This window comes from Cantharellus anzutake (genome assembly GCF_015039405.1).
Source record: "Cantharellus anzutake strain C23 chromosome Unknown EI90scaffold_127, whole genome shotgun sequence".
NCBI lineage: Eukaryota > Fungi > Basidiomycota > Agaricomycetes > Cantharellales > Hydnaceae > Cantharellus > Cantharellus anzutake.
Genome location: NW_024067077.1, coordinates 174548 through 187960, shown reverse-complemented (window position 1 = coordinate 187960; position 13413 = coordinate 174548). Strand labels below are relative to the sequence as shown.

Genomic DNA, 13413 nt, shown 5'->3' with positions numbered 1-13413 from the left:
TGCGCATTATATTCAAGACTTTACGGAAAAAAAAGATGGAAGCGCTAATTTAGTGCAGAACCACGGAAGCCACCCGGAACCAGACGATTGAGGAGAATTACACTCTGGCCTTCACAAGGAACAGTTAGCTAGGCATCTACATTGTTTGGGTCGGGTCGGGTCACACGTAGTCATTCGATACAAGGAATCGAATATCCTCTCGATAGTCCTACGCCACGGGATAATGCTTCGAAACATATATGTAGAGTCGTTGATACTCATTGAGTTAGCCCCACTGCTCACACGTTTTGGGCTGCTTTGCATACACTTCCAAGGCAACACTTCGCTCACCATGTTCATCTGTGGATCCCGAGTGTTCCCTTCCCCTACAATATGTCTCTCGATGGCGATGACGGCGCTCCAGTGAGTCACACGCGTTCAAATACGATGATCAACAGTGTCGGACGTGTGGACATTTAGAATCGCACTGCTGTGGACCATTATATTCTCAACCACCGATCCGCTCTGCGGGGTTTACTCACCCTACCCACCCATTGCATGTGGTACAAATTGGATGACCAGGATCACACATCCCCACAATCGGCACGGGGTTGAACAGACTAATGAGCCACTCAGTACAGTTCCAAGTCCGTCAAGGGGGTATAGCACGCTGCAGTCTTCCTGCATATTTATACCGTGGAAGGGGCATTATCCATCAAATATGGTCCCCATAAACTTCCCACTGCGCCATTTTCGCGGCATACATTTGTTTATTCACTCCCATTTTCTGGTAGTCTCACGCATGAAACCAATATTTAGTTCCCATCCGCTTGATTCCTGTTGTGAAATGCGTTCACTGCTGAGCAACACCTAAAGATCAGGTATAGAACTTACCTGATCGATGAAACCCAGGACCCGAACTGCCCCATACTGCACACCCGTGGATTCTTCTACTGATCCACCAGGTTATTTAGTCACCGTCAATTGGTAACATATCGGCAAGCCAGCGGTTGACACGAGGCGGATTGATTGCAATTCGACGCACAGGAATCATATGAAGCTACCACACCAATCAATGAAGTACTGAGACATTAAACAACTTCTTTGGGCTATTCCCACGCAGCAGAGGCGTCATCCAGCACGGCCACTCGATATGGACTTGAGCCCAATGCGCCATCAATACTTAATTTATTGCCTCGTGAGATAACTTCAAGTGCTTCCTTACCTGAAGAAGGGCGTTTTCTCGAGACGCGGACGAGATTGACCTCCGCCGTAAGGATGACTCTTGAATACACGCTGACCACAAACGCCCATGCCTATGGGCCATCACCTAGTGTTGCTGCTCACTCTGCATCACCAGCATTGACCCAAGTTCAGGGGGATAATAAGGCGTTTGGGTATTCGTCAGACGATCAAGGAGAATCACACTCTGGCCTTCACAAGGAACAATTAGCTAGGCATCGTGTGGGTCTTGGGTACCGTTGGGTCACGCCCTAGCGCTCTAGTCTTCCGATACAAGGAACCGAATATGCTCTCGATAGTCCTACGCCACATAGGGGCATAATTGTCGAAGAGCCTCAGCTTCGAAATATAGTATGTGTAGAGTCGTTTATACGAGGTCATTTGAGTTCCCCCTTAGCAGCATACGGTAATAACCAGTGAAGGTTGGCTGACTGCTCTCACACTTTTTGGGCTGCTTAGCATACATTGCAGTATCAACATACTTGATTCTTCAATATAATTACTTAGGAAAAGCATGTCGAAAGCCGCAGAAAGATAGAACTCGAGGACGCAATGAGCTAGCGGCAAAGCATGCATTACGCCACTAACGTCGTTCTACCCGATGGATGACTAAACGGGCCCGACGGCGATGTTTGACATTTGACCGAAAGTGTTGGATCGTGCTCGAAGAGCTTTGGACGTCGCAAGGAAAGGGAAAATGATTCGAGCACCGAGACGCAAAACACAGGAGGCAGAATTCAGTATGGTTAATACGTACATGAGCATCAAAGTGAATGAGTGTGCATGGTGCATATCGATCAGCACCTGAAAAGAGTAGAAAGGTATCACCTCAGACGGAACCGAAAGGGGAAAGTCCTAGCAAAGCTTGATGGCATTGATTTCGGTTATACTTACAACCGGCAATGAAATTTCATCAGTGAAAGAAATCCGGTTATGCCTATTATCATTGCTGCGTTCGAAACCAATCAAGACACGGAAGTTCGTCTGGCTTTGACTAGTACTGTTTACACAAGCAAATACTGGTTTGGACTTGCAGCGAGCTAGATCGATCCGTAGCAGTGCGCGCGCAACGATCCAAGTTCGTTTAACCGAGTTCTGCGGACGCAAAACAGCATGCAATGACAGCAATATTGACACACTGTGGCGCATGCTGACAACATGAAACCAATCCAACCCAGATCCATAGCTGACCTAATTGTACACGTATAATGAGGATCCACACAGAAATTTGTAAGACGTTGAAGTGCCATATAGAATGGTAGTACCAATAGTCTAAAAAAAGCTATAGACGACCCATGGTAGTACTGTAATGTATGTATAATTCGACATCTTGTATCCATCGCCGATTGAATCTTTCGAAAGTACGCCTCTACTTGTTGCAAACACCAGGGGGAACGTCGAAATCCTTGAAAGGAAGGATGTTGAGCGATCATTAATGAGCTAAATTTTCGCGAACTCACATCAGTGCGGACACCTCCACCCCAAGGAGTGGAGCCAATAATGGTTGCATCAGGACCCTATGGTAGACCAGACTCAGTATACGGATATGTTATCGCGCAACGATAGTAACATACCAATCCACGCTGACTGAATCCAATCCAAAGCTCACACTGGTTCTTGCCTCCGGTAAGGATTCGGTCAGCCTGGAGGATAGAATCACGAGTGTCGAAGAATCTAGTGTTAACCAAACAGCATGAGCCTCATCGAGGGCGATAACGAAGAGCAAACGCACGAAGGACGGCAAGGCTGCAACTTCATAGCATTGATCACGAGCTGCAAGAACAAAGAGTTACCGTGCTTGGGTACCAAAGGCTTCTTGGTGCCGTCGGCCCTGTACTCCTGCTTGTGATAGAAATCTCCCTCTGGGATGTCGCCATTCTCATCAGGCTGGGGTGGGAAGAGTGTGTCCGAAAATCCGTGCTTCTTAATGAATTCTTGCTCGATAACCCAGAGGATCTCTGCCCAAACCTCGCCGATGGCATGAACGCCCCAGTAACCAGGCTTGTCCAACGTCTTGTAGGTGGAGGGATTGATGCTCATATCCTAAAAAAAATCATCAGCATAAATAAACACGCACACATGATCATTTTTTCACTTACAGTTGAATAAGGATAGTTCCGAATGCCCCGCTCCTGATTTGCAGCCCAAGCACCCATAGGATAATCCTTGTAAGCGCTAGTACTGCGGACAGTAGTGGCGATGAAGTCTGGCATAAGAAAGTTGAAGGTCACCGGAAGCATTGCTGAATGCAAACCACTCACCACCCCATCCTTCACCCATGCCACCGCTTTCACCCCATCCAAGACAGCCGCTGTTAGCAGGACCGCCAGTGAGACGGGTGGATAAACCGTGCGCAAGCTCGTGAATAACAATGCCAGACTCTAAATCACCATCGCGGTAGGGCTGAGAGATCAACACTTTCTCAGTCACGCTATTTTCGGGCGACAAAAAGAAAACTATGCCTACGACCGCTGTGTTCCAAATGTACATGCGGCAGCGCCCGTGTTGCCCATCTGGAGGACTATAGAAACTCTGATGAGACAACATCAATTAGGGATCCAAGAAGATACCGACGTTGCGAAATTAGCCTAAGGAGAGAGAGACAAGGGATCAGTTTCGACGAATCTACACTGTGACTCAGCAAATTCTCGTACATTATTGTAACCACTGCCATCTTGAGCATTGGCGATGACTCCGTCACCCTCCTTTCCCCCCTTTCCAAAGTTATATTGCTGGAAATTCCCACTGACTTCGTCGAATCCGTAACGGTAGAATAAATCGTGAACCTGAGTTTCACGGATTGAGTGGTTGACCAAAAGATCGTTAGTTTGACATACCTTATTCGCCGTATAGAAGAGTTGCGTGACAGTGAGGTTAACGTAATCCTTTGGGTCTGAGGCGGGTTCATTCTTCTTTGTACCGTACTTGTAGTCAAAGTTGAGATCTTGGGCATCAGGCCGATAGTTCTCAATCCAGTTATTGGCACCCTCCCAATTCTCGTGAGCGAAAACCTGCGAAACAAATGGCTCAGATTGAGGAGCATTCACTAGTGGAAGTCTCACGTTGTTGCCCCAAGTTGTGGTAGTGTTACGCAGTTGACCGGGATCATGCCCGAGCGCAGATTCAGATGGGTCATTTGCGAGAGGCAAGGTGTGCCAACCGAGAGGACTAGCCAGTCTATCGTAGCCAGATTCAACCGAAGGAACACCTTCAGATGGGTCGTTGATGCCCCATCGCCAGACAGTGTATTTTGGCACGAGGGACGGTTTAGGCTCGGGAATCGGCGCATCGGATGTCCAGTCAACGACGGTGTGGATATGCGAAGGGTGAGAGACATCTATGTAGGCCTCATACCAATTATCTTGCATTTCGATTTCGAATTTCCATGTCAGGGTGAGCTGAGTATCCTCTAAATTGGGAGACTGGACATATACGAGCTTGGCTTTGACGGGATTCACGGCACCAGGGACATTCCTAACTTCCACAGTAGGGTAGTGGCTGGCACCCACGAGGTGGGACGTGAAAACAAGGTCCATCTTCTTCACAAGCTCATCGAAATTGTTTAGCAATGACTCAGCATATTCAGGAGATGGATGAGCGGCAATCATGAAGTGTAACAACGCCTTCTGTGGCTCATTGGAGCCCTCCTGCGACAAGTCCGACTTGGCGAGCGACATCAAACGAGCCTTGTCGATAGTGGAAATCGTGTTGCAGTTGACATGTCCCGACTTGGAAGACAAGGTGTCGTGACCAATAACGAGCTGTTCGTTCCAGTTCGGCTCTTCAACGGATCCCGAGTTATGAGCACAGAAGACGCCGTGAAAATCCTCAGCAGGCTCCCGGTTGTAGAAGTCCTCAGAAGTTTTCCCGCGGAAAAACTGGTCACAAGAACGGTTCAATATTGATCTCGATCCTCAAAAAGCAAACATACCGAGTCGCTGTACGAAATGACCTCGCCATCCATAATATTGAGATTTATATTTCCATCAGCCACTTCAACACCGTTCCACAGTTGGCGAACATAGATATGGGAAACCCCTGTTCGTTCATCCGTGTACGAATCATCTCGAATAACATAGTCCAAGCCCTCGACATTGGGACTGCCAGGACGGGCAGCCTGGATAGAGGTGAGGAAATTAACCGCTACATCCCTCGGGGTCGTCAAGGGGACGAAGCTTGGGACGCGGGCGGGATTCGTGACAAACTTAACGAGGGGATTCTTTGGCCCAAAGCCCAAGGATTTACGACTTGATGGCTGATGGGCTAGAGCTGTGGCTGCAAGGGCCAGTACGAGAGACTTCATGCCCCTAAACACCGGAAGGAGACGGGGAACACGCAAGTGCGATTCGCATTGATAAAGTACGCCATACTCATCACGTGGGCGTGTTTTGGAAGAATTCATTTTGTCTCATTTATCCAATTCAACGGTATCGTCTCTGGCTAAGCCGGCTGCCAAAGAAGGAAACCCACAAAATCGATGTCTTGTGCCATCGAACACCGCGTCTACCAAGAGGCACGCCTCCATCTACGGTCCGCGCATGTAGCTTCACGCACCTATCTAGATGCCCAATTGCTACTGTACTGGCACGATAACGACCGAGTTTGGAGCGTCACAATGCGTAACACAACCCCTATGCCCGGGTGACGGGTTTTCAGGCTTATGTCCGGGTGAATTTGATCATGGTTGAGACGGGGAAGATGGATAAGAAATCTGAAGCAGGAGATGGAGAGGTACCACTTTTGGCAGTCTATTAGCTAAATTTAGAAATTGGAATTGTGAACAGCAATCAATTTTACCGCGTGATATTGGACCGGACTCTGAGCACATATTCATCTGCTACCATAGATCGAAACATAGGGGGAGGATAGCCCTCTCACAAGTTTCACGCGCTCGCGCTCAGGCTCTCGCTACCCGCACTAGGAGCACATGCTCCATCTCTGCTTTTCTTCGCCAACTTTTGCCTATAAAGAAAAGGTACCAAGCCGAAAGGAGTGGTGAAAGAGGCGAAAGGACCCTACGCACTCGCGATGAGGCTAGGTACAGAGGTAAAATAAGACTTGCGCAGGCGCCCCAAAAGGTAGTAGCGTCAGTGGTAAGTGAGTGCATTGGATCTTGCTTCATCTACACCCACGTCAGTTGCTTGCGCTGTGCTCTAATGTAAGCTTACCAGAACTATCAGCGCAAACGCAATGACAAGAGAACGTCTGACAAGACCCAATCATGGATATATAATTCCAAGACTATGTCAAGCCCAGAATCGACCCATTTTGTGGTTTGAGTCGAAATCGCATGGAATTGAGGTTTATACGTCCCTTGGCGCCGGGGAAACCGAACGCGATCAGTTGTCAGTTACCTTGATATGATAACTGGGGAAACATTGCAAATGGATTTGGGGATGAACAAACCACATGCCTTGGCAATATAGGCATGGGTACAAGCGAAAAAAGTGCAAGAGTAGATCATTCGTTGCTGCTAGCATATCGGCAGTACATAGTATGTGTTACAAATGAGCCTCGTCCCTTCCTCAGGTTGGCGAAAGAGTTCACCACTACATAATCAGGAGCGGTCATATCAAGGCGGAGGCAGCCTGGCCTTCATTTGCCCAGCATGAATTCCGCTGGAGTATTGATCATGATAACGATTTGTTGAACTGCCAATAGCTTCACGACGAGCCATGAGACTAGAGCCGCGATCACCCATGGATCGGGTCATATGCTGCTCCATGGATCCCAGACCATCCTGGGTAACGCATCTAGGGCTGACTGCAAGTCATGTGAAGGGCCCCGATGGATTGGAGTGTTCCAGGCGCCCAAGGTGCAGTAGGGAGAGGGGTGGCAAGAGTCACCATAACAACGCAACATCCTCGTGCGTTCCTTCGAAGAGTATAGGTGTGAAGAAAGCAGTGTGTTTGAGGACGGCTAATAGTTTCATGGACATTACCCGTGTATCGGGTTGCTCATATGTGGCTCCTGAATTCCAGAATGTGGATGGGTTGGAGTATTCCAGGCGCCCAAGGTGCAGCAGGGAGAGGAGGCTCATACCACAACTTATATTGCACCAATGTCCGAACATCGTCAGGATGCCTGACAAGCAGGTAGAACCACCCGAGGATGCCCATGGTTGAAATGCTGCTCGAAAGGGGGGGGGGGGGTGAATAACGAGTTGGGTATCGTTAAAGCATGCCAGACCCACCAAATGGCCAGCGTGTCCAGTGGATTACGTAGGCCGGACCGTGCCGCCCCAGAGATGTTACCCATTCTTCGGGTTCGTCCGGGCGTCACATAGTGCGTAGAATTACCAGTCATGGTAAGAGGAAGCTCGGAAGTAGGCATAGTGTTAGAAAGGGCTGATCAATGAGCTATCCCATTGACCCGTTCAGCGAAGTGTTCACAGAACCAGGGATGATACCAGATGGCCAAGTTAGCCTTGTGCAAAGGGCGGTACCATGCATAACGTCCTTGGCCGCAAGAAAGGAGTACAACACCCAGCAGCTATAGCATACCGTGGCATCATTTCAGGTTAATCAGTAGGTTTACACTACAGCTTTTGACCGCAACAATAAATCAGCAACAATCGAGAGGTATCGCAGGCCTCACTAGCCTTGCCACCTCTCAGACCAGTAGTCATTCATTGTGGATTTGACAACTAGTTCCGGGAGTGAGGTGATCCCACTGATGTGTGATATTCCTGCTGCACAAATATGGAAAACCGAAAGCATGCAGAATGCTTGCTCATGCGAAACAGGTAAGGATTGTGATCAAAGAATAAAGTATCCAGAAATATGATCAGGTCCTGTAGAATGACAGCGAGCTTGCGCAAAATCCAGCGACGGGTTGCGGGTTGTCTGTTCGCCTGCTAAGGAAGTGGCCAGAAGGAGAGTACCGCTTCGGACGCGTTTAACCTAGGCCGTCATCGTATCAATGTTTCTTGATCTTGTGGCCAGTCCCTTCAGGTCATAGGAAGTGCTCATCCAGATGCTTGAGCTCGCTGCGCTAAGTTCGGTCCTGAAAGCATACTTCACGGAATCAAGGCCCAGAGACATGCGACAGAGTTTTTCTTGACCGATAATGCAATACAATTGGGGGCCGAAGAAGGTCTCCTATTTGGTCATGGCGATTTTACGAGCCTCGGTGAAGAAAAGAAGCTAGTTAAGCTCGCGGAGGTCGAGGCCGAGCGAAGATCTCTAAATAGAAAAACTAATAACCATCTCCTGTGATCGAGACGAGGCCGCACAGAAAGCAACAGGCATGACACCGAGAAAGGCAAGAAGCTGAGTCTACCTACGATACTTCGCATTAACGACATTGCATGAAATTGGGAACAGGAAGCTCCAAAGATGGTGGCACTCTGATCGAATTCCAGGAAGAGTGAGTGACACTTCGAACCCAATTAGTGTGCGAGCGCAATTCATAAAATCGGCTATCGCGCAATAAGTTATCCAACTCCTCAAACAGGTTTGCACCGATGAGGGTGACGATTCCTCACGGAATGCTTTCAAAGACCAATTCTGGAGCAGTGTCCCGTCTCACGATGGAAGATTGACATTGACCGCATGAGCGCACTCGGAAGCGCCATGTGAGCAAACAATACGGTGTGCCATAGCTCTCACCTTGCGCGTCCCTCGGATTCTCGGAGTCTCAGTCCGCCTCTATGTGTGGGAGCCAGTCCCATGCCTCCATCACGTCCATGATCCGAATCTAGGTCGCATGCTAGTCATCATAACCAAGGGTAAAACCGCTAGGAAGGAGACAAACCAACTGTGGAGCGTGTCGTGTACGAAGCGAAGCCAATCGATGGAACCCGGCGTGGTATGTGAGTTTAGACACATGTCACGGCTAGCTGCTACGTAGACCTTTTACATGAAACATATGCGAGGCAGTAGGCCATCACATTGATAGTTGACGCAAAGCGTTCGGAGAGCTTGAATGGCTGAGCTCATGGCCCCGGCCAAACCCGCATCCACTGCCACATCGTTGGCCCTTGATGGACAGCGCTCAGTCATCCCCAAGCAATGTAGAGCGGAAAAAGCAAAGGCGACAGACAGCAGTATACCCAAATATTAATTCGACAAACAAGGTCGAGAAACCGTTCTCGAAAAGCGCAGCAAAACGGGACAGCGTCCTTGCATTAGGAAGCATAGAGCACCTGCAGCACTATTTCACCAAAACAGGTCTTTCTGCTTCCAAGAAGTGAGCAATAACTGTCGGTGTAAGCTTTGACGCGTATTGAACGCGCTTTGAACAGACCTCTGAGCGGGAAAGGGCCCTTCGTGCCGGCACTGGGCCCTTTGGCGATCCCGCAAGATCAACCTTCTGTCCCAACTCTCATTTTCGATTTACCACCTTCTCCGGAACTCCCTAAGAGCACTGTATCACATGCCCCTCCATCCGTGGATCCGACACCCTTTATCGACGTGGACGCGTTGAAAGCAACGGCCATTCAGGATCTTGAAGATGTCCAGACCTGCTGGTCGTTGTCCCCCACAGGGTCATCTGCACTAGGCTTACAAACAATGAAATTCCTCGACCCGTTTAGTCCCTCTGCGCCGTCAAACCACCTCAATATCCTCGACCTCCTGAAGGTCACCACGCGTGCCATTCGATCAGTTCGAAATTACATGCTAGCATTACCTGAAGACGATCCATCACTTAAATTCAGACCACACGTTGTAGACGCTTTCCGGAACCAGCCACACCAGAAAGTGAAATACGCATCATTACGCGTAGTTTCACCCAAGAAATCAACCAAATCACTTCACCATATCACGACTCAAGCCCCACCCCCTCAGGTCCTCACAGTCCCCTTACCTCCATCAACTCTCACCCTTATCAGGAAATCTGCTTTGGACGTCCTGGGTGCCCTTCGGGATATCGAAGAGCGATGTCGTTTGCCAATGTCAGATGACCCGTTCGAGATGACCGGTTCGGGTGTTGGAAATCGAAGGATATCACAAAGTCCGACGCCATTCCTTACCGAACGGACCGCGAGCCCATCCACGCATTCAGCTGACGACGACGTGAGCGAACTTGGAGGAGGGACGGCAGTTTCCTCGTCCACATCGTGGTCTTCTCCACGTGGTGGACGGAGGGCCACCAAGTCACCCAGTCGCCCCGATGTCGTGCCTTTAATCGTTCAAGGTAGAAATAAAGCAGTGCACGTATGGGCTGATCCGAGCGATGATGAATGGGAGGATGACGTCGATGAGGATTCCAAGCGGGACCCATGGGATGAGAGGCTTGTGCTAGGAGGTGGATGGTTATACCGGAACGACGTTGATCTGGCCAGTTTAGGAAAGGAGAAGGAAATCGTAAACCAATACCTGGACGTCGTAGACGAGATACTGTTCGGAGGCGCAAGCGGAGTGCCAGGCCAACGAGGCTGGGTCCGTGCCAAGATAGAAATTGCAAGTGGAAGCAAGTTGAACAAGAGAACTGGACGGCCCAGCTTCGGTGGGGTGGGAGGTTCTCCACGAAAAACCGACGAGAAGAGACTAGTTAGTCATCGTCTGCTCCATGCCATGAACGACCTTGCCTCCGTCAAAGAGACTGAAGACACGGATGATGCGGCTATAGAGGAGGAAGAGGAAGAGGAAGAGGAAATACCGGACAATGAGCTGCCTGACTGGGCAAAGCGGTCAAAATTCCATCACGAGCCTTTGAGTCGTCTTTTAAGTTTCCTCATATCCTACCTTCCACCAGACCTTCTTTCATTCCTCCCCTTTCCACCCACCCCACCTTCCTCTCCCCCTGCTTCCCCGTCTTCCGCTCATAGGAAGTTCCGATCCAAGCTCCTTGATGTTCTTTCTGATGGTCAGATCATTTGTACAGCTTACAATGGTGCAGTCAGAAAGAGTAAGAGGCCCTGGGGGTTCATTCAGCTTGAGACGGTGCATGACTTGTTGGAGCTGACGGAGGATTCCGATGTGGAGGAAGAGAAGGACCCCATGAGCCTTGGATCTGGCATGCAGACTAAGGGCAAAACAACATGGACGTTTAGAAGAACGGAAAATCTCCGTTTTTGGGCTGCGTGAGTCCAACCTCGTTCTCTTGGTTTGCTACCTCCTATTCTGATCTTTTGGGCATTGTAATGAAACGAAACAGTGCCGTGGGTCTCAGGTACATGATACCATTTACCGACTCGCCACTTGCTGAGGATGGCTCAGCCAAACGTCTAAAGTTGCCTCGCACATTCATTGATCCCATACTATCACCCCCCATTTTCTTCGATCCCAGAGTCCCAGCGAGACGGGAAGAAGGTTGGGAAGACATGTTGGAACGTGCTCTTTTTCGATGGTTGGATGCTGTCCTTCTGGAGACCCGATCTCCTTGAGCCCGTGACTAGAATAAAATCTCACCAGCTTGATACCCCATTCCTCTGCACTGCTCTTTGGCCTTCGTTTGATTCATGATGAAAATCTTATATTGCATTTTTTGGATAATTATGGTGCCCTTTTTTTTACATTCACTTGATTTTATCCAAACGTACGTATAGTGATAATATTCCTGCATTACCTTGGAGACTGCGGTATGGTTGACTGAGGAGAGAAGTTCCAGAGCTTGATAGTAGGATCATGAACTATAATTCCATTGTTCTCAAGTTCCTCATCGAGGCCAGAGTCACTCCCAGAGTCGGATGTCATATCTGTAGTACTAGCTGGCCTGGAAGGGGGTAACGCTGGAGATGTAACGTCGAAATGTCGCGAGCCTGATACCGTTAACGCCAAGGATTGAATAGGATGGAATGACACGGATCCAATAGCATCTGCAGCATGTGTCAAAAATCAATCTGCGCAAACGTTCCGTTCTACTCACCATTGTGAGCCCTGAACTTCAAAACAGGTTCAGTATTGAAACTTAATCCATTGGATACGTCAAATATGGAGAGCCAACCAGCCTAACGAGGAAACAAGTTAGCAAGAAAATCACTATGCACGATCTATAGAAAAAAAGAAAAAGAAAAGACAACACAATACCTCATCGCCAGCTGCAAGCCACTTTCCCCCCAAATCCACATCGGACTTCAACCTCTGATTCGTCAGCTTCCCTTCACTCGTCCACCGATCCAACTCCGCAGCAACGCATAACGGATTTCCACTTGAACGACGGGACTTCTCCTAGACGCGAACAAGATGTGCGGCTGAGTAGGGTGGAAAAGGAGTTGGGTGACGCCACCTTGTCGTACGTCCCCTAGGAAATGAGTGAGCGTACCGCTTTCGCCTACTTCTGGATCGAATAAGGCAATAGCGTTGGGTGTTGTGGAGTAAGTTGCAGCAGCGTAGAGACCACTGTAATCGGAACAGAAGGATATAGCTGAGATGATGCCTTTATATGGATGGATAAACGTTGCGTTAACAACCGTGTTGTTTTTTTTTGCTTGCATAGAACTCTTTGATCCATACCTTTCAAGCCGTCACGACTCTTCTTTGATGGGGTGGTAGCGAGACGAACGCCATCCCCAGGTTGCTAAAGGTCAAATATTTCGATAAAGTCGACGCAGCCGCAGTATAACCTTAAAAATTAGATTAGGCATTAGAGAGTCCCCTTCCCGCCCCCCAAATGGACCCACGGAGTGAATGACTTTTTGTGACGAACAAGCAACATACTTTGTCATCGTAGGATCGAATGCCATACTGTGAGGCGCGACGAAGCGTTCACGGTGACCCACGATTCGATACGAAGCTCGTAACTACTAATCCGGAAGGGGGGGATTCGAGTAAGTGCTGAGTTTTCCGCGATGGTAACACATTCCGGGGGGGGACAGAAAAAAGAATCGATATACGAGGCGTCAAGAAGTTTCACGGGGCAGTTCCGAACGGACGCCACGAAGCAGAAGGTTTCGGGGCTTCGATGCTCCTGGGTACCATACTCCATCCAGAACGGGAGCCGGTTGGGGAAGAGTACATGGTGTATCTGCGATGATAATTTTCAAAAATAAGGAATAGGGTAAAGAAAGAAAGGAGAAGATAGTCGAACCTAATGAAGTCACTCCATCGGTGGGGATGGTGGCCAACCAAAAGGCGTACCACTTTGCTGATCGATAAAAGTTCGGAGGGGCTGCTGCCAGTGCCAGTGCTGCTGGGGCTCTCAAAGCACTGTCGGCTTGTGCTAGGCAGGATCCGTAGAGGCTGGGACCCGACTGACCCTCTTGAATAGAGGTCAGATATGGAAATGCCGAGTAAGGGAAAGTTGAAT

General features: G+C 49.1%; 3 protein-coding genes across 3 annotated transcripts; 1 reads left to right on the top strand and 2 right to left on the bottom strand.

Moving 5' to 3' along the window:
* Positions 1-2590: 2590 nt before the first annotated feature.
* On the bottom strand, positions 2591-5623 carry EI90DRAFT_3134908 (Fungalysin metallopeptidase-domain-containing protein; the record flags this gene model as incomplete). The annotated part of the gene is made up of 10 exons (XM_039064698.1): positions 2591-2626; positions 2682-2738; positions 2796-2895; positions 2954-3264; positions 3321-3427; positions 3483-3742; positions 3796-3809; positions 3876-4007; positions 4059-5099; positions 5153-5623. 10 exons carry the CDS (start codon positions 5621-5623, stop codon positions 2591-2593), a joined length of 2529 nt encoding a protein of 842 aa, XP_038908976.1.
* Positions 5624-9129: 3506 nt separating this feature from the next.
* Positions 9130-11781, top strand: EI90DRAFT_3293806 (uncharacterized protein). The gene is made up of 3 exons (XM_039067403.1): positions 9130-9411; positions 9467-11248; positions 11323-11781. The coding sequence occupies exons 1-3, from the start codon at positions 9206-9208 to the stop codon at positions 11549-11551; spliced, it is 2217 nt and encodes a 738-aa protein (XP_038908975.1). The 5' UTR covers positions 9130-9205; the 3' UTR covers positions 11552-11781.
* On the bottom strand, positions 11628-13120 carry EI90DRAFT_3087393 (uncharacterized protein). The gene is given in 11 exon segments (XM_039062229.1): positions 11628-11687; positions 11698-11983; positions 12034-12115; positions 12195-12287; positions 12317-12408; positions 12430-12543; positions 12621-12684; positions 12715-12730; positions 12825-12911; positions 12927-12930; positions 13001-13120. 8 exon segments carry the CDS (start codon positions 12848-12850, stop codon positions 11730-11732), a joined length of 741 nt encoding a protein of 246 aa, XP_038908974.1. The 5' UTR covers positions 12851-12911; positions 12927-12930; positions 13001-13120; the 3' UTR covers positions 11628-11687; positions 11698-11729.
* Between the last annotated feature and the right edge of the window lie 293 nt (positions 13121-13413).

Coding starts and splice junctions, on each gene's coding strand:
- EI90DRAFT_3293806 (XM_039067403.1), top strand. CDS start 9,206: ATGGACAGCGCTCAGTCATCCCCAAGCAATGTAGAGCGGAAAAAGCAA. Junction 9,412..9,466: donor GGTCTTTCTGCTTCCAAGAA/GTGAGCAATAAC, acceptor CGCTTTGAACAG/ACCTCTGAGCGGGAAAGGGC. Junction 11,249..11,322: donor AATCTCCGTTTTTGGGCTGC/GTGAGTCCAACC, acceptor GAAACGAAACAG/TGCCGTGGGTCTCAGGTACA.
- EI90DRAFT_3087393 (XM_039062229.1), bottom strand. CDS start 12,850: ATGGCATTCGATCCTACGATGACAAA. Junction 12,544..12,620: donor GAGTCGTGACGGCTTGAAAG/GTATGGATCAAA, acceptor ATCCATATAAAG/GCATCATCTCAGCTATATCC. Junction 11,984..12,033: donor GAAGTTCAGGGCTCACAATG/GTGAGTAGAACG, acceptor CACATGCTGCAG/ATGCTATTGGATCCGTGTCA.